We start from the raw sequence: 19363 nt of genomic DNA, 5'->3' as shown, positions 1-19363 counted from the left end.
ACAGATTTCTGGTTATAACAGCAAAATGTAATCAATGCATCACAGCAGGTCAGCTTTCAAATCGGCTCCTTTCAAACACAGCTATGCAGATCACTTAACAAACTGCGGCAAGGCATCTGTGACAAGTAGGCCTATGCACCTGAAGTCTCCATCTCTTTATCTATAACTCATAGTAGAACACGTTTTCAGTGTTGTTTTAGCCTTTCCTTTGATTCTATATGATACTTGATCTGGCATGAAAGTGGTACTGCTTACCAGTGCAAGAATGTTCTTGAAAGGGATAAATATGGCAGTGCTTGGTTCATGGTGTGGTGAGGCATAATGCTTAATGGACAAGAGTCACAAGTGGTGTAAAAAAAGGGACTATGACTGGTGAATGATACTTCATTGCAGTATCGTTCACCTTCAATGTGATGTTTGATTGTTCTGTGGTGCTGTAGGCAAAGAATTCATTTTTATAGAGGACAGCACCACACCACATTGTACATGGCCTTGGAGATACTTTTGAAGATCGAGGATATTAATCGAATCGAGTGGCTCCCCAGATCTCAATCCCATAGAATATGTTTGGGATGCAATAAGGAGATGCACTGCTGCTGTTCCCTTCCAGAAAACAAGCAACGGCTTATCCTTGCTTTGAAGGAGGTCGAGTGAGCTGGTTTGCCTCAAGAACTCCTGTAATACTTTGTGCTAAAGCATGGTACGATGTTGTGATAACTGTATCGCAGTTTGGGTGGACACATTCTATACTAAATGTCTCTCTGCCTAGTTTTCTGTATGCACTATACATTAATTCATTAACTATGTCCTTAGGATATTTGTAACACTTTTTTTTTGTGTACTATAATTTATTAGTATGTTGGCAATAAATTTGTGTCCACATTTCGCTGTAGTGATGAAAAGATTTTGATATACAGGTAAAAATGTAGTTTATCCTTAGATTTTGGACACCAGTGTATATTCAACAGCAGTCACACCACCCATTCCTCCTAACAATATGGGATTATAAAAACCCTATATAAAAGAGCAAAATTAATCAGTTCTAACAGCAGTGACCTAGCTACTAAACTTAGCCATATTCTCAACACTTTCTTAGCTGATGGCTACAATCCCCAAAAAATATCAAACCCTGTAACTGCAACCCTCTGATCACAACATGTACAAAATGATTAATTACAACCCTACAAACTGAAAATAAATAAATAAATAATCAAGTCAGTGATCATGTAGCCAGAGGAAACAATTAAAAATCTAATACAGCAATATGCCAATGGCCCCCAGAATTTATAGCCTGCCAAAAATACACAAAACAAACACACCATTACAACTGATAGTTGGAGGAATCAACAACCCTAATTATTACTCAGTCAAGAAACTAGTGGCTACACTCAAGGAGTTGGCAGGTTATTTCCCCTCCTACATAAAACATACACAACACTTCATAAACAAAATTAAAAACATCACACTCAACAACAATGATTTATTAGTCAGCTTTGACATAACTGCCCTCTTCACTAATGTCTGGATCAATGATACTATTCTTCTCGTATAGAACATATTTCTGCCTGATATCATAGCCCTCTTTGCCCACATACTTCACTCTAGGTATTTTGTGTGGAAAAATAATTTTTACCCACAAAAAGATGGTACGCAATAGGCTCACCACTTTCGAACTTCTATAGCCAACTTTTACATGGAAGACTTCGTGCAATGAGCTCTAGCTTCAGCAAACCTAAAGTGCATTGTCTGGCTCAGATATGATATTTTTGCCATTTGGCCCCATGGCTGTGAAACATTAAATACATTTCTAAGCCACCTAAACAAACAACACAAATATATCCAATTCACCATCGAGACTAAAAACAATAATTCTCTTCCTTTTCTGGACACATTTGTCACACATCTTCCCTTAGGCTGCCTCTCTCTCACGATCTACCACAAACCTACATACACACAGGCTAATACATACATAAAAATTCATACCACCATCCAACACAAAAACTAAGGATCATCATCACCCTGAAACACAGAGCACTAACAATTTGCTCTATTGAGCATGTGCTGAACAAAGAATATGAAATTATTAGCCAAAGTTTGTAAAATAAATGGCTACAATAAAAACACAGTTCAAAAGATCCTCCACAAAAATACCATTAAAAGCAAAAAAAGATTACAAGGATGCCATAGCCATATGATACATTAGGAGCATATCAGAAAAAACAGAACACTACATAAATACAATATTAAGGCAACCTTCAAACCTCCTGCAAAATTAAGAAATTTACTCAGCTCATTCAAAGATCCTCTTCCATACCTTGCCCACCCAGGGGTTCACAAAATTCAGTGCACCTGCAAGCTACCTTACGTAGGGGAAACAGGGCACACCATCCTAATAAGAAATGAACATAAACACCACATTAAATTCCTTCACTATGGAAAAACAAGTCTGTCGGACCACACATTTCAAACATATCACAGAATTAACTTGAAAAGGCACCGAGTCCCTACATTGCACCAAAACCTGGTTTGAAAGAAAGTTCAAAGAAGTCTGTGAGATGCTGAAACATCATCTCAATCTAAACAAGAATAATGGACTAATAATTTTAAGAATGTGGAGGACTCATCTTCAACTCGTATAGCATCGAGAACAACCTCAAACATGGAAAAAACCAAATATGAGAGGACTATAGAAAGTCTAGTTCTGCTATAAAACTTTATTTTTTATCTGTATTTTATTATACTGATATGTATAAAAAGTATTTTATTTTGTGAATTAATTTTTATTTTTGTATACATATTATGTAGTAATATTCTTATATTTATTTAATTAATTTTTTTTTCCAGAGAGCAGGCTAGGATAAATGATTAACAAAGAATCCATCCTCTCCATCTTACTTTTGTGTAGTGTCATATAGCTTGTGTCCTGTACATACATATGTTTTCCTGATGATGACTTCAATACATTGGTTGAAGCGTAAAATGTTATTTTCCTAATTATAAGTAAAATAATTATTCAGACATGTGTGTTTTTTTGTCTCCATAAATTCTTCACTACGAATGCTGACCACTGCGTAAACCTAAAAGAAAGCCTTTTGAGTGGATTCCTATAAAACGCCTTCGGAAAATCCAACAGTATCATAGTGTGTGCCTTACCTTTATAATAATGTTAAAGCAGTTTAAATGCAAGCAAACTGCTCAAACATTACCTTCATTTAATAAACCCATGCTGTTCCTTGCAGAGTATAGCTTATCACTAAACCCATTTTTGTATGCGACTCATTATCATCTTCCTTAAAATCTTCATCACCACTCCAGGCTACTGATAGCTTGGTAGTTAGATGCATCGGTTTTTGCACCACCCATGCAGAATGGAATTATCATATATTCTTTCATTCCTGTGATCTTTCCAGAGCTGAGACTCAAGTTATACAAATATGTCAAAGGCTTGCCTAATTCAAATGAACATTCCTTTAGCATACGTGCTGATAACCCATCTATCCCTATTGCCAAATTCTTATCCAAGTTATGCAACAACTCTTTAACCTCATTCTCATGAATCTGTATCTCTTCTTCCAATATAGCAATAGCAGTGAGTACCATGGTGCATATACCTGGTTGATATACTTTAATAAAGTGAGTGCTCAATAACTGAACGATCTCATCAGTTTGTTACACATGAGTACCCTCTGCATTCAGATAAAGTTATTCTTCAACAATCATCATTTCTTTTACTTGCAGCATAACAATAAATTTTTTCTGGATTGCCTTTAGCCTGCATATCCAATTCCTTTTCATATTCTGATTTAGCTTTCTGCACAATACTTTTAACTTTTCTGGTCTGTGCTTTATATACTTCACAACTTCTCTCACTCTTGTTCTCATGATATTCTTTCCACTTTATCATCTTCTTATGGATCTTTGACTTAATAAGGTTGCACATCCATTTTTCCCTATTTGTTCTTCAAACTTTAAGGATATACTGCCTCATTTAAGCAATTTTTCAAAGATTCCCATGCAGTGCTGATATCTTTCCCATTCAATTGATACCAGGCTAAAGACAGCATTTTCCTGATATGGTAATAACATCCGGCTTTGTAGTTCAGCAGGTCACCTATTTGGAACATCTATATAACTAGCTACTTTTTCAGAAAGGCAAAATCTATAGGACAGCAGTGAGGCCAGCTATGACGTATGCTATAGAAACTGTGGCCCTGAGGAAAAATAACATCAGCAGGATGGAAGTAGCAGAGATGAGAATGCTTAGGTGGATATATGGTGTGACCAGAAAGGATCGTCTGAGAAACATATGCCCAACTATGTGAGGGGAACAGTGAAAGTTACGAACTTAGGAGCGAAGATACAGGAGGCAAGGTTGAGATGGTTTGGTCATGTGATGAGGAGGGAGGACGAATATGTGGGAAGAAGGGTCATGTAGATGGATGTGCAAGGAAGGAGGAAGTGTGGGTGGCCAAAGAAGAGATGGTAGAAGAGGACTTGAGGATGAAGAACTTGGATGTGGTGACAGCCCAAGACAGGAGGATGTGGAGGAGACTCATCATCAACAGTGACCCCACTTAAGTGGGAGAAGCTGCAGAAGAAGAAGAAGAAGAAGAAGATATAACTAGCTACTTTCCAGGAAAGTATGGCATTATTACTGTCAACAACTGATGGTAAAATAGTCATTCTTAACTGAGACCACTTCTGATGCTATGATCAAATCTAATACTCTTTGACCTCGAGTTTTTTCTTTCACATGCTACTTGAGAAAGTTGCTTCATAACTCAATAAATTCTCCTTCATTCTTATCATGAGATTTCTCTTCGACCCAGTCAATGTTTGGATAATTTAAGTTGCCCATAATGATTACTAGTTTAGTACCTATCAGGGTAATTTGGTGATGCATTTCATTGTCACAAGCAACATCCCACATCATATATTTCATCCTGTTAGCCTCCAATTAATTTCAGATAGCATTAAACTCACTGCTATATGGGATATTATTACCATTATTGCTTTCATGCATTTTCATCCTAAATGGATTCAATCATCTCATATTGTTAGTAGTACTCTCCCACCTCTTCTGTCATTCCTAAAGTTATTACAGCATGAATGTCCTTTGGCTACTGGTAGAGGTCTTCTATTTGTTTAACTAATTAGCCAAAAAACCAACCATCTGATAATAGGACTAATTCTGTGAAAATTGATCAGATTTATATTAGTATAAACGTCTATTATGTGTGGATATTCCATTGCATTTGGTTGATATTAATAGTGTAATGATATTATTACTTGATATTTAAAAGAAACAACTGATATGTAAAATAACAAATAACATTTATTTGTAGTTATTAAAGTTTCTTTAATATGTAATAAAATTTTAATAATCATCTATATGAAGAAATACTCATTTTACTAAAATTCAAAATTGTAATAAATTCGACACTTTTCTATTTCAGATTTGTAAATTTAAATTTATGAACAGTATTTGAGTATCGAGGTATTTTTCCAGGAACTCAAAACAAGAAAGATTCAAAAATTATGCAGGAATTTCAGGACAGAAACCCTAGTAATGATCCAACACAAACTGCCATCTACCAATCAGAATGCAAATTATCTTCATTATTTCTCCAAAACATTTAAACCTTTTTCTAACCAGCTCTTCTTCCATATATACTATATACTTAAGGGGTTGGCTCTCCTCTTAGTAACTCTCTGCCTATATCTCTCTTTTCCTTTTTCAACAAAATGACCTTCACCCAGCCAATTAAATCCAAATAGTCTGTAGCGGTATTGTGCAACCTGGAATGACTTCTATGATCCAAACACCACGAACAACTGAATAACTGAAACAATCCTTGCTAGAATAAGAGTCAAATCCCTGTCCCTACCCCATACAAAATTTTGTCCACTATCTAAGTCACAGTAGATATCTCAAACTGCTTATGTCAAAAACCCAACTTTGCACAGCCTACAACATCAGTAAAAAATGATTTCCGAATCAGATTCAAAGAACAAATGCTGAAAACTCCTTCCTTCCGGCTCAAACAGTAGTTGAGCCTTTAAGTGTAATTCTGACCATCCACTTTCACTACTCTCCTATCTTGATGGTATCACAATATAGCATTACTCAAAGATAACAAACCACTTTAGCAACAACCATTTACTCTACTGTACAGATGATCAAGGCTTCAGAAGTCTACATAAGTGAGTGATCAGAGACAAGTGGTGAGTGAATTTTCAGCTTTGTTTTAAATGCATTCAAATATAATACTTTATTATCTTCACATAATCGACATTTTTTTTTTTTTCAATTTAAAACCATCTCTAAAAATTAAAGATGCCAAGAAATTATATTCTTGGTTTCATCCTTTATCCAAGTGTAAGCAAACAAAGTTTGCATGTGAAGTAACTTCACGAGTGGACTACTTGTATATAGAGGCTAATGACTTCACATCAATTGGCAAAAGTCATGAAGTTACTTCATGAACAAATTTTGTTTGCTTACACTTGGATAAAGGATGAAACGAAGTATAATTTCTTGGCATATTTAGTTTATAATATAACCAAGTGAAAAAACTTTCAACAAAACATTTCATTCACTGTTAAGTTATTTGATCATAGACAGCTACAAGTTTTTTAAACAATTTTTATTTCCAACCAGGAGATAGTATATGTATTATTAATTTAATAAGTCAATTCCTTCACAGACTGTTTTCCCACTGCTAAAAGTTATTTTACACAAAGACATTCTCCTAGATATACCTTGCTACTCTTTTCAAATAGTGAAGTGAAGTAATTCCAATCTATGACAATAGGTGGCACTATGTATTTTATCTCTTACCCTCTGTTATAAACTTAAGCCTAATTAATTTTGCAGATTAATTTGGAAATAGTCCCAAACTCTCATTTTGCATAACTTGCAAGTCATCATTACATTCTTCTTACAAAAATCACACACCCTTAAAAAAATGAAATGAACTGAATTAACAAGATTGATTTTCATTTGTTTTAATCGACATTTTTTTTTTTTCAATTTAAAACCATCTCTAAAAATTAAAGATGCCAAGAAATTATATTCTTGGTTTCATCCTTTATCCAAGTGTAAGCAAACAAAGTTTGCATGTGAAGTAACTTCACGAGTGGACTACTTGTATATAGAGGCTAATGACTTCACATCAATTGGCAAAAGTCATGAAGTTACTTCATGAACAAATTTTGTTTGCTTACACTTGGATAAAGGATGAAACGAAGTATAATTTCTTGGCATATTTAGTTTATAATATAACCAAGTGAAAAAACTGTCTAATGTAAAAGAAATAAGATGAATTTATATTCTTCTTAATCTTCCAACAACTCTTTGATCCTTAAGTAGGTGCTAATACATTAGTGAGATAAACTTAATTTTTACAATTCACAATGAGTTAGCTAACTGTGACTATGCATTTGAATTTTTCACACAAGGAAAAGGCTTTTTAATACTATTACTTAAAATATACTATTAACTTGCAAAGATTAGTCAGACCATATCGCATGACCAAAATTACATTGTGAAATGTGAATCTGGCTCCATAGTGAGTCTTTAGTTCTTTTCACAAATTTTATTATTTGTCTTTTCTACTGATTTATTGTTTATTGATAATTTATATAATTCCTTCTTCATTAAACAATAAATGAAGCAAATTATAATTTTTTAGTTTTGTGAAGCAGTGCAAAACTAAACATGAAAGTTAGGAGAAAAATGAGTTAAAAAATACAGTAGAAAAGAGTTCTGTTGTGTCAAGCATAAACAATTAAGAAAAACCTGCCTTTCAAGAAAAATGGCTCAAGTTATTTAAGTGGTTGTGCTACAAAGGCAAAGCTACATTCTCTAATGTACGGGGGGGGGGGGGGAATCGTGGGCTGCTGAGAGTAACTATAGGTTACTAGAATGTTTTGAGGGCATTTCAAAGTAGAGACACTCAAGTTTCATGAGGCATCCAATTCTCACAAAAAATGTTGTCAAAGGCTTGGACAAAAATTACACAGAAAACATACCTCTCACTGCCTGCCAAAGAAAGGTGTATTCTAAAATGTTCAAACACCTTAAAGTGCCTTTTAAAAAGGTTATTATATAACTAAATTCAATAAACCTTTTACTGATTTCAAATACTTGACAGCATTGCTAAATGAGCATTATGTAGACAAGTTCAGGCCAAGCAAGTACTTCACAACATGTAAAAGAGGTTTTAGTCAAGTAGATTTAAGAAAAAGGAATTTGAGGTCATCAATAAATCCCTTCATTATGAATGATTTATTGATGTTAATGGATACCTGCTGGACTATTCCAGATAATTCAGTGGATAAATGGCATTTTGCAAAAAAAAAAAGACATGCATATAAGAAGACTGATGTAAAAGCAACATATTTCTGTATAATTATGTGTAAGGCACAGTAAGAATTAAAACATTACTTTTGTTGCTATAAAATATATCTAGATATAATTAAAAGTAAATTAACACCATGGGCTGAAGAAATTATAGAAGAAGAAAAATGCAGCTTTAGGAAAGGAAGATCCTGCACAGATCCCATATTTACACTCAAACAAAATATAGAAAAAAAGAATAGAATTTAACCTAACAACATATATGGCCTTCCTGGATTATGAGAAAGCATACAATCAAATCAACAGAACAAAATTAATCAATATACTGTGTGAATTGAAAGTTCCACCTCAATCCACAAAAGCAATAGCAAATATAATGGAAGAAAGCTATATTAAAATTAAAATTAATAATGAAATAACTAAAAAAATTAAAACCACTAGAGGTCTCATTCAAGGAAGTGGATTATCACCAATACTCCTCAAATATATATATGGAAAAATTTCAAGAGAGTGGAGGAAGAACAAAGTCATAGGAATTAAAATAGAAAATAAAGAATTAAGACAAAAGGCTGCTTACTGGTTACAGCCTTTTGTATGCTGACGATCAAGTTATTTTTGCTGAAAATGAAGACCAATTACAGAAAAACCTACACGTACTGAACAAAACAAGATAACAGTATGACATGAAAATCTCAATAAATAAAACAAAATCAATAGCATTTCAAGGTAAAGAAATTAAATGATGCAAACTAGTCATCCACAACCAAGTAATAGAACAAGTGAAGAAATTTAAATATCTAAGAAATTACCTAAGCCCCAATGGAGAAATCGACATTGCATATAAAAAACAAAAATTCCTAGCAGTCACTGGAACTTTGAACAGACACTTCAGTAAACAGATCTCGAGAACAACCCAAATAAAACTATATAAAATAATAGCCAAACCAATTCTGAAACATTGACTTGGGGAGAAAGACATAAAAGACAAGTGGAAGCTGCAGAAATGAAGTTCCTAAGACTGCTCGCAGGCTATAAAAGAATAGACAAGAAATAAGAAAAATCCATAATTAGCATAACAGAAGACATCATAAACTATAGAAAGAACTGGAAAAACTATGTAGAAAGACTGAATGAGGACAGATGGCCATATAATGCCTAGAAATGTAAACCAAAGGGACACTGATCAAGAGGAAGACACAGGAGGAGATGGGCAGAAGACTTTTTAAGCCCGTGAAAATGTTACAGGCAAACAATTGCCTAATACGCAAAGCCAAGAAGAAGAAGGAGTTTACTTTTGTTATAACAAACTAGGGAGAAGTTATGTGGTGACTCTTGACACATCCAAGATATCTGATTGGGTCTGGGCTCTGTACCAAATTATGGTTTTTCTCCTACCTTCTGCAACTGAATTGCAGTTTTTTTTCTCTCTGGTCATTTACTTCACCTCATGGCGCATAGTTTCAAAGAGAGGAAATCATCCAGATTTATGTGCTCTTGCCAACATGTTTCTCCTTTTATATTTCTTTTTCTCACTAACCCAAAATCCTCACCATAGTTCTGCTGACACAGTAAACTTCATTTCTCTTCATCTGACAAATCTTGCAGTGCTCAAATAATTCAAGATTTTCTACAACCAATGTCATAAACTCTGATTTCCTTACTCTTCTCCAGTGAAGTGAGAATAACCCAGCAAACTTCAACCTGAACAAAACACTGTCTTATTTCTTAAGAATGATCTCACTTAACATTTTCTTACTTTTGATAATATTCCAATCTCTATTCAAAATCTGATTTCTCTTCATGAGTTGACTTTCCTTTCCTTGAATAATATTACATTTGTGGTCCCCTCAAATAATAAAACTAAGTGTTTATCTGCTTAATGCTCATACAACTTCTAACACATTTCTTTTCTTTCTTTAAGTGAATCCCATCAACAAGAGATTATGTTACTATCAGTACTGGTATTATGGATGGGACAGTGTTCGATAATCAGGAAGTCATACTCTCAAGACCAAACTTGGAACACTGTCAAGCCACTTCAGGCTTTCAATGGGATATGAACTTACAAAAATGTTGGGGATAGAGATTGGGTATGCTATCCACCTGGAGAACTAGGCTGAAAATTCTCAACTACCAAGCAGTTTCTATACTTTATAGCAAAAATGATTTCCTGTCTCAATGCTTCAAGGAGTCCAGCAAAGCAGTTGACTTGCATAGCCTAACATGATTCATTTCACCTAATGTTTGGAAAACAATCAATCAATAATGTAAGTTACTATGCCAGCAACCATCTATGTGATATGTAAAAGTAAAACGAACTGAATGAGATGTGCATGTGTGCACACACAAGCTTCTATTACCTCTAAATTAATTAGTACAAAAAACAACTGTTACTATTTTCAGTAGGCTTTAGATATTATTACATTTTGTGCTTTCTAATTTGCTGCAGAGATTAACCATGATGATCCAATCAAAAAAAGAGGAAGCAAAATACACAGTTGTTTTGTTTAGATAAATTAAAAACAGTTTTCTTATCATCATAAGCACAAGTTTGTGTGTGTCTTAGATGGAGATGACATGGCTTTTCTGCTTAGTACCCATATATTAAAAGGGAAATAAAACTGAATGTGAGAATTACAGAGGCATTTCTCCACTGAGTGTTCTGGTAAGATTTGCATAAGTATACTTGAGAAACAGTTGAGATGGATTGTGAAAGAGAAGCTTGGTGAAGAACAAGCTGAATTCAGACCGACAGAGGCTGTCAGGTTCAGATTTTCGCTTTACGACAAATGGCTGAGAAATCGTGGGAGTATAACAAAGATCTGTATTTAAGATTTGTAGACCTGCAAAAGTTATATGATAAGGTGACAAGAGAGAAGCTATAAAAACGCTATAGTTGTATGGTGTCAGTGGGGAATTATATCAAGCAATACTTAGTCTTTATTTGAGCTGTAAGTCAGCAGTTACAATTGAAGGAAGTACATTATCCCCTCTGTTATTCATTATCTATATGGATCACATTATGAAGGAAAATGGTATTAAACCTGATATCAAAATTGGATATGTTAATTTCAGCTCTTTACTTTATGCAGATGATGTTATACTTCTAAATAAATCAAGTACAAGTCTGCAAGTTACCTGACTAAATTGAATAATTTTTGTAATAAGTTTGGTATGAAAATCAGTAATAACAAGACAAAGATAATGAAAATAGGTAGAAACATTGAAAATATCAACTGCATCGTGAATGGAGAACCTATGTAACAAGTAAAACATTTCAGCTACTTAGGCACTTACTTAAATATGGAAATAGACAACAGAATAAAAAAAAAGCTGGTATGATAGGACGTCAACTGAATAAATTTATATGGAATAAGAGAGAAATTAGTGAAAACACTAAATTAACAATATATACTAGAAACCAATTCAAACCACTTTTAACTTATGGATTGGAGAGCTGGGTTAGAAATAAAACACTTGACCAAAGACTAGACACCACAGATATGAGAGTCCTGAGAAAGATTAGGGAGATGAACAGATGACATGAATTTTAATATTAAAAATGAGGATATTAGGAAAGAACTTGACATTGTTAGCATGCAGGAATGTGTTAGCAGAGCACATCTCAGATGGAATGGTCACTTAAATAGAATGGGAGAGAAAGATTACAAAACAAGTGTTCTCTTCCAGGTTGGCAGGATAAAGATACAGAGGAAGACCAAGATATAGGTGGACTGATACAGTAAATAGTGCATTAGAAGATAGAATATGAGATCTGATAATGTTGGAGTCTTGACAAGTAACAGATTGATTTGGACGAAGACTGTAGATAGGAAGTTAGTAATGATGTAAATTTTTCATGTAGTACTATCATAATATACTGTATACCCCTTGAGGGTACATGTCAGGAATTTGATGATGATGATATTCAGCTGGATGAGGTTTCTTGACAACTTTCACAGCTTTATCTGATGGTGACTTCTGTCAATATTAGAAGCAGAAGGTTCATCCTTCCCCAATATGAAATGATTTGAAACAAGTGCTGAAAGATATAAAGAGCAAGTGACTTGTCTTATGGCAGATCCTAAACTGGGTAATATGAAATGTGGTTTCAGAGAAAATCCAGATATGTTAGTTGAATTAAGGCAAGTATCAACCTGTTAAATGATCATTTGGCTCTCTCTAAATAAATGGCTATCCAAAAGTCAAAGAGTAAGCTTTCTCCTGAATCCACTGAGACAAATTAACTTCATGAGGAAACATGCAACTTAAAGACTGGTTGTTATTATACAGACTATCTTTTAAATGCAATATAATAAATTAAAGAACAGAGATATTCAAAGACTGAGAAAAAAATGAGAACTTTAACAGAACTGTTTATTTACAGTATTTTTGATGGGGGAGTATTATGGATTCAAAACCTGTCTGAACTATGCCTCCACTGATTTTTAAACTATTGCTGCATGTTCTCAAGAGTTAGAGCAGACATACATGGGCAATTATGTGATGACAGTAATTTGAAATTTTTTTTTATTAACTAATTCACCATAAAATATTTTAAAACCTATGAAAAGCATAACAGTTTAAAAAAATGCTAATTATTTTAGATTGCTCATTGGATTTATTAAATTTAAATTAACTTCAGTTACAAAAAAAATGTACTTATTAATTGACCAGTGTGTTGTTTATTTTCAAGACCACTAAACAAGAGAGGTTGGTCCAACCCAAAGAGATTGATCACTTGTTAATGTTAAATTCGAAGGCCTGCAGATGTTCTTTAAGAAATACATACCTATTGCTTATTAATATTATCAGTCCAATGACTAATTCATCATAAAGTAATCCAAAAGCTATAAAAAGCATAAATATGTATCTATGTGTGGTGGTGGTGGAGTTTCCTTACAGAATGGAATGGAACTGAAAATTTGGAGTTATCACCTAAATTAATTTCAGTTGCAAAAAAAAGTTTTCAGTCTGATGAACAGCGTTATTCTTAATAAGCTTATTTTTAAATGAAAGCATAACAATCATATCTGTCCTCAAAATGTATTTTATATAAATGAAAACTTACCTGGTTTTCTCCAAGTTCACTGCACATGACTGTGAAGTCTAGTCCAAGTTCACCCACATCACCTTGGTATGTTTTTAAATATAAAAGGTTTCTAAAAATAGTGGAGGGGAAAAAAAGAGGCTGATTTTTATTTAAAAAATATGTTAAAACAACAATTATTATTTTTTTTATGTAGGCATCATTTACTTGAGGCTTGTATGATGAAATTCCAAAATGTTAAAACTTATACAGTAGAATCAAATTCTAACAAATTAGGAATCCCAACATGAAATACACTAATAGACACTTGACATGATACACTACAGTTTGTAGTGTATCATGTCAAATGTAATACCATTATTACATTTCAGTCGCCTATTACTATGCATTTGTAGTTTCTTAGAGTGGAAGGTTTGATAATTCTAGATTTTGGATAAGTGTGTGTACTGTACATATTAGTATTATATTTTCAGTAAATTGCTTGAAACACATCAATGGAATATGGTTAATAAAAGTAACTAACCATTTCTTTGGTGGCATCTCTACTATCTTCAGAGTAAAAAAAAGAAACATTATACTGAACAGCAATGCATATACAGAGTAAATCTCCAATCAGTTATCTGATCAAACTGGGAAATCTATTTTTCATTGGAGGATTTGAAGTTGAAGGCTTAGTTACTTGAAGGAATGCTGTGTGCATTGTAGGAATATGCCATTTCTGGAGTAACCTGATTTTCTATGGTACATTAGTACCATATATAGGTAGTGAGTTGGGAAAGGAGGAACTTGTTTACATTTGATTGAAAGACTGTATATTGTATTCCTTGGGAAACACAACAATATGGCAGTTGCAGGGATGGAGGAGGAGGAGGAAAAGAAACCTGTTTTATGGATTTCAAGGTGCGTGTGAAGGGATATTGAGCAGCAGCTGCACGTGTTCCAACGAGCTTAGTACTAAGTGGGGGAATTATTGATGCTATTTCAGATGAACATTTACCATGGAAATACTTGTAGAATACACAGTGTGGAAACGAAATGTCTGTTTGAAAATGGAAAAGGGGGGGGTGAATTGGTAAGAGATGGGTCATTAATAAGTCTAATTGCTCTTCTCTGTATTGAGCCACGCATTTTGAGGGAACTTTTAGGACCCCATCCCATATGTGAGAGCAGTATTCAATAGCTGGGCAGATTTGATTTGTATAAAGTTAACAGCCGTTAAGGGGTAAAGCAATGTCATGAGCAAAAGAGAAAATCCTAGTGTTTTAAAAGCTGAGGATTCAATGGTTGTGATGTGTTTGTGCTAGGAGAGGCTTGATATCAGGGTAATTCCAAGAAGAGAAATCTCAAATTGTCTGGAAATGTGGGTATTGGCAAAAATAATACTCGGAGAAAATGGTTCTTTTTTTATGACAGATAAGACAGAACTAGGTTTTTATTAGCACTGAAGTTGATGAGGTTATCTGAACTCCATTGGAGGATGGCTTGGAGATCGGAATTGAGGGTGGTGGTGGTTGATGTTCTGTAGGTTGAGTTGTGTAGAGTGAGGTTTATCAAATGAAAGGTAGGAGTGCAATGTGTGGCATCTGCAAAACTGTGTATTGGGTTGGATGTCAACTGAAGTAGGTCATTGATATATGGCAGGAAGAGGGCTGGTGAGAGGACAGAACCTTGTGGAACCCTGGCATTACTTGAATGGTGGGAAGATAAGGAACCATCTACCACCACGCATAGTGAGCATCCAGACAGAAAGCTGGCAATCCAACTACAGAAGTCCTGGGACAGACCAAACAATGGTAGTTTGCTTTTGTGCCAGACCCGGTCAAAAGCTTTGAAGATATGAAGTGCAACCACTTGAGATTAAAGAAACTTTTTCATGGCATTTGTCCAGAGATGGGTGACATATGTGACAGATCTCCTATAGATTGGCAGCAATGGAATCCGTACTGGCAGTTGTTTGTTAGGTGGGTGCCTTCACTACTTCGTAGGAATTGATGATTTTTTCCATTACTTTAGGCAGAACTGAGGTAAGCGAGACAGGGCAATAGTTGGACAGCAGTGACTTACTACCCTTCTTGGGAATGGGTTGAATATAGGCCAATTTCCAGGCTGGGATAGATACCAGGGGATTAAGAGAGTATATATAGGTAACATAGGTAGGAGTCAGTTCTGGTGCACAAATTTTCAGCACAACTGGAGGAAGGGCATCAGGGCCAGGAGACTTTTTTGTGCCTAATTTGGACAGCATTTTTCTGATCTCTTCCTGCAAAAGGACATAGGGGCATTGTATGTTGGGCATCTGGAAAATGGTTGGTGGGCATTTGCCATTGTCAGTTTTGCATGCATTCGAAGGAAAGAGTGAAGCCAGGAGAGTGGCTTTTTCTGTAGGTGATGATGCAATGGAGTCATTTGGGTATGATAGGGGGAGAATAGTGTTGGGCAGAAGTTACGGTCAACTGCATTGGCAAGACCAAAAGGCCTGGCTGCTAATTGAATTCTGTTTGATTGTTTTTCTTCTTTTTTTTTGCATCTATTTCAGGCATCAGTATAAGCTCTTGATTTGAGCCAGTTGTAGTATGTTTGGTTTTTCATTTGTACCACCTTGGCAAATCTTTTGGAGAACCAGAGTTTAGTTAGGGAATGGCAATTTGGAGTAGTGTGTGATGCCAGCGAGGATTACTTTGGTGATAAGTTTGGTGCATATGTTTGGGTTGGAAGTTCGTAAGCAATAGCCCAACCATGGGAATAAGGCATAGAAGTCACAGAAGCTGTCCACTTGGCACTCTTATAATGCCAAACTACTCATATGTGAGTGGCTGAGTAAGTTTTGTTGCATGGGGGAGGAAATGAGCACAAGATCTACTACACTCACTGTGTATTTGGAAGAGTTGTTGGTGAAGAAGAGATCTAGGGTGTTTGGGAAGTGGTTCAGGTTATCTGGTATTCCAGTTGGCATCTGAATAAGTTGTGTAAGGTTGCTAGTGATGGCAAATGTCTCAGCATCTCTGCTGCATGCTGTACAACTGGAGGAGGAAAGCCAGTTGGTGTTGTAGAGATTAAAATTTCCTAGGAGGTTGATGGGAAAGATCGCTATTGGGAAAGTGGAACTGGAGAAAACCAATTTTTAAGGAGAGGAAATTAAAGAGCTCAGAGTGGTTGGTTGCATTAGGGGGGCAATAGAGACAGCAAATGAATTTGATTGAGCAGGGAAGGGATATTTCCAACCAAAGAAGGTCAAAGTTGGGAAATTCTAGGTTGGGTGCTCTCTGGCAAGGTATGTCAGAGCAGATGTATGTGCAGATGCCACCCTTGGGTTCGAAAGGAGTTAAAGAGTATATAGTTTGGAAGGTTGAGATGAATAGTGGTGGGATGAGGTGAGATTTGAGTTTCAGTCAGAAAGTGTAGGTGAGGTTTGGTAGATGAAGATGGTAGTGAGCACTATTAAAGTTGGAGTTTAGGCCACGGATATTGGTAAGTGGATATGCAAGGTACTGTGAGGCATATATTTGACTGCACAGGGTCTTGCACGTTTCCTATGCAGTGCCTGCAGACTGGTCTCTTTGGTGGCTATTAGTGACATCACTTGATTTTTGCATTAGTTTGGCTTGTTTGTAGTCTGTGATCTGTGGTTTATATTTCTCCATTTTGGCATTTTTCTTCTAGTTGTTTTCGAAGTTGATGAATTTGTTCCCTCTGGGCAAATGTTAGGCGTGGTTGAGTGCATATGTACAATTGGGGACAACTGCCTTTGAACTTGTTGACTGCTGTTATTAATTTAGATGTGCTTGTTGGTGTGTTACAAGTCACTTTTACCAGGTGGAAAGTTCATTCTGTCCTTTCTTTGATTTATGTGTCTGAAACAATGGCACCTGACAATATTTTTAGAGTTGATGTTGCATTCTTCTGCTAATTTGATGTCTCCTTTTAGTGATTTTCCACATTCTGTCTGAAAGTTCAAAATATGGTATTCAATTTTTTTATTTTTGGCCTCCATCGAGTTGTGTATGACCGATGCAATCAGGTCGCAGAGTTCATTTGCGGGCAAGGGTGAACTTGTGTTGCAGGACTGATTGTCAATTAGTTCGAGCTTAGTTTCCAGCACTTGTATTTTCAAGGAAAAAATTTTGTTCATATCGTTCATGTGTTGCTTGAGGTTTTTGAGTCATTTGCCTAAGTTCAGAAGCTGCACCACTTTGTGGATTTATCGGCGATCAACAGCGCTGTGCTGGCAAAACACAGGATGCTTGTTCATCATAGGCTTTTGTTGCTGCCATCTTTGCTTCGTACTGTAGGCATAGCAGGCGCTTACACGTGGCCGATTTTTAATTGGAAGAGTATACTGATTTAATGCACCATAAGTACTTACAAGTTGTGCAGAAGTAATCGGCAGCTAGGATTTCCCATTTATTGATTACTTTGATTAAAAAACACTTACAATAGCGATAAAATTTGGGAGCACAGGTTTAGAGTAACTTATTCACAGATGACGCCTGGTAGACATGAGAAGGTAATTTATAAATAAAAATATAAATTGTAATATAATCAATGAAATTTCTAGATGGTTTCTTCAATTAGAAACAGTAGTATATAAATTTTTGACATAATAACTTTCCCATATGCAAACAAAAGAAGACAGTAATTAGCATTATTCTTAATGAAAATACTGCAATTTGACATGCAGAGAATTAATCAAACAAATCATAAACATAAAGCTTATTTTCATAAGTATGGCTAGTCTGATTATAACATAAAGATAGTGCATTCCTTAAATTATTATTATTTTTTTTTGTATTTTTATCCCACACATGAGAGGTACAAAAACCTATAGTACTTCAGAGTGCTGTGTGTGAGGTGCAGATAAGGGTTGAGAAAGAAGAAATTTATTGACATTCTTTTTATTTTTAAAGAGCTGTAGGTTGAAATTGCTGAAAACACATCATGGGGAAAGCTGTTCCAGAGGTAGATGGAATAAATGAGGAAGAGGGGGAAGTAGGTTCAATGAGTTTGCAGCTGCCCTGTAAATGGATGTGGGACAGCCTACTGCTCTTGTTTTAACAGGACTAACAGCAAGTGGAAGAATGATGTTTGACAATTCACTGGAGCAGTGACCATGGAAATACCTGTAGAAGAGACACAGAGCTGAATTACTGAGTCTGTGAGATCAGTGTGTAGAGGCTTAAGTGCTGTGAGGACATCATGTTGGAGCTATAATGGATTGTATACAGCACTTAGAAAGGATTAAAAACAGAATTTAATTCTTCCTAATGATATAATCACGTAATCACAAGAAAGATATTTATTTAACCAAATATTTCGGTCTGGAAATAGCAGACCATCGTCGGTGGTATTACAAGAACAGTTTAAAAAAAAAAAAATATACAAGCTAGAATACTAACAATAGATCGTTGAAATTAGAACATGTCGCGTGATGTTATATCACTAAGTATGAAACGAAATATTTTGAAGTAGAAACATGATTGAATTTGCTATAAAAAAAAAAAAAAAAAAAAAAAAAAAAAAAAAAAAAAAAAAATTAATGAGTAATCTTGATTAGGCTTTCCCAGATTTTTGATATAGATATGCAGTCATTACGATTCAGGTTGGGATGATGGAGCAAGGCCTCCACGCTTTCCTTGAACAAACGTTCGAACCTATAACGCAAGTCTTATGTCGCAAGTATCCTTAAAACAATTAATTCTTCCTATATTTCGTCTCAGTCAATGATATATCTTCAGGGATTACAAAAAAACTAATGTAACATAAAAACCCCGGGGCAGAGCTGACTACTACCGGGTGCGTCCCCAGGTGGCGGATCGGGGAACAGCCTTCAGATATGGAGGTTAGCTGCGATATAAGCAGAGCAATCTGGCGAATAAGCAGCCGTGGACCAACAGCGACTGAGCTATCAGGGCGTGGGGGAGCAGAAGTGGCAACTCTGTCTCACTTAAAACCTC

At 35.3% G+C, this 19363-nt stretch overlaps 1 protein-coding gene across 4 annotated transcripts in view; it reads right to left on the bottom strand.

Moving 5' to 3' along the window:
* Positions 1–19363, bottom strand: part of LOC150095396 (ubiquitin-protein ligase E3C) — a 662747-nt gene that overhangs the window by 101703 nt on the left and 541681 nt on the right. For all 4 annotated transcript variants that reach the window (XM_090409807.1, XM_090409808.1, XM_090409810.1 and 1 more), the window contains exon 21: positions 13434–13524. In XM_090409807.1, coding sequence (XP_090265933.1) covers positions 13434–13524 — 91 coding nt within the window. The remainder of the gene's footprint in view (positions 1–13433; positions 13525–19363) is intronic.

Source organism: Typopeltis vanoorti, chromosome 20 (assembly GCF_054136105.1).
Source record: "Typopeltis vanoorti isolate ZY-2024b chromosome 20, IOZ_Tvanoo_1.0, whole genome shotgun sequence".
Taxonomy (NCBI): domain Eukaryota; kingdom Metazoa; phylum Arthropoda; class Arachnida; order Uropygi; family Thelyphonidae; genus Typopeltis; species Typopeltis vanoorti.
The sequence above is the reverse complement of the archived record's forward strand: the minus strand, read 5'-3'. Positions and strand labels throughout refer to the sequence as shown.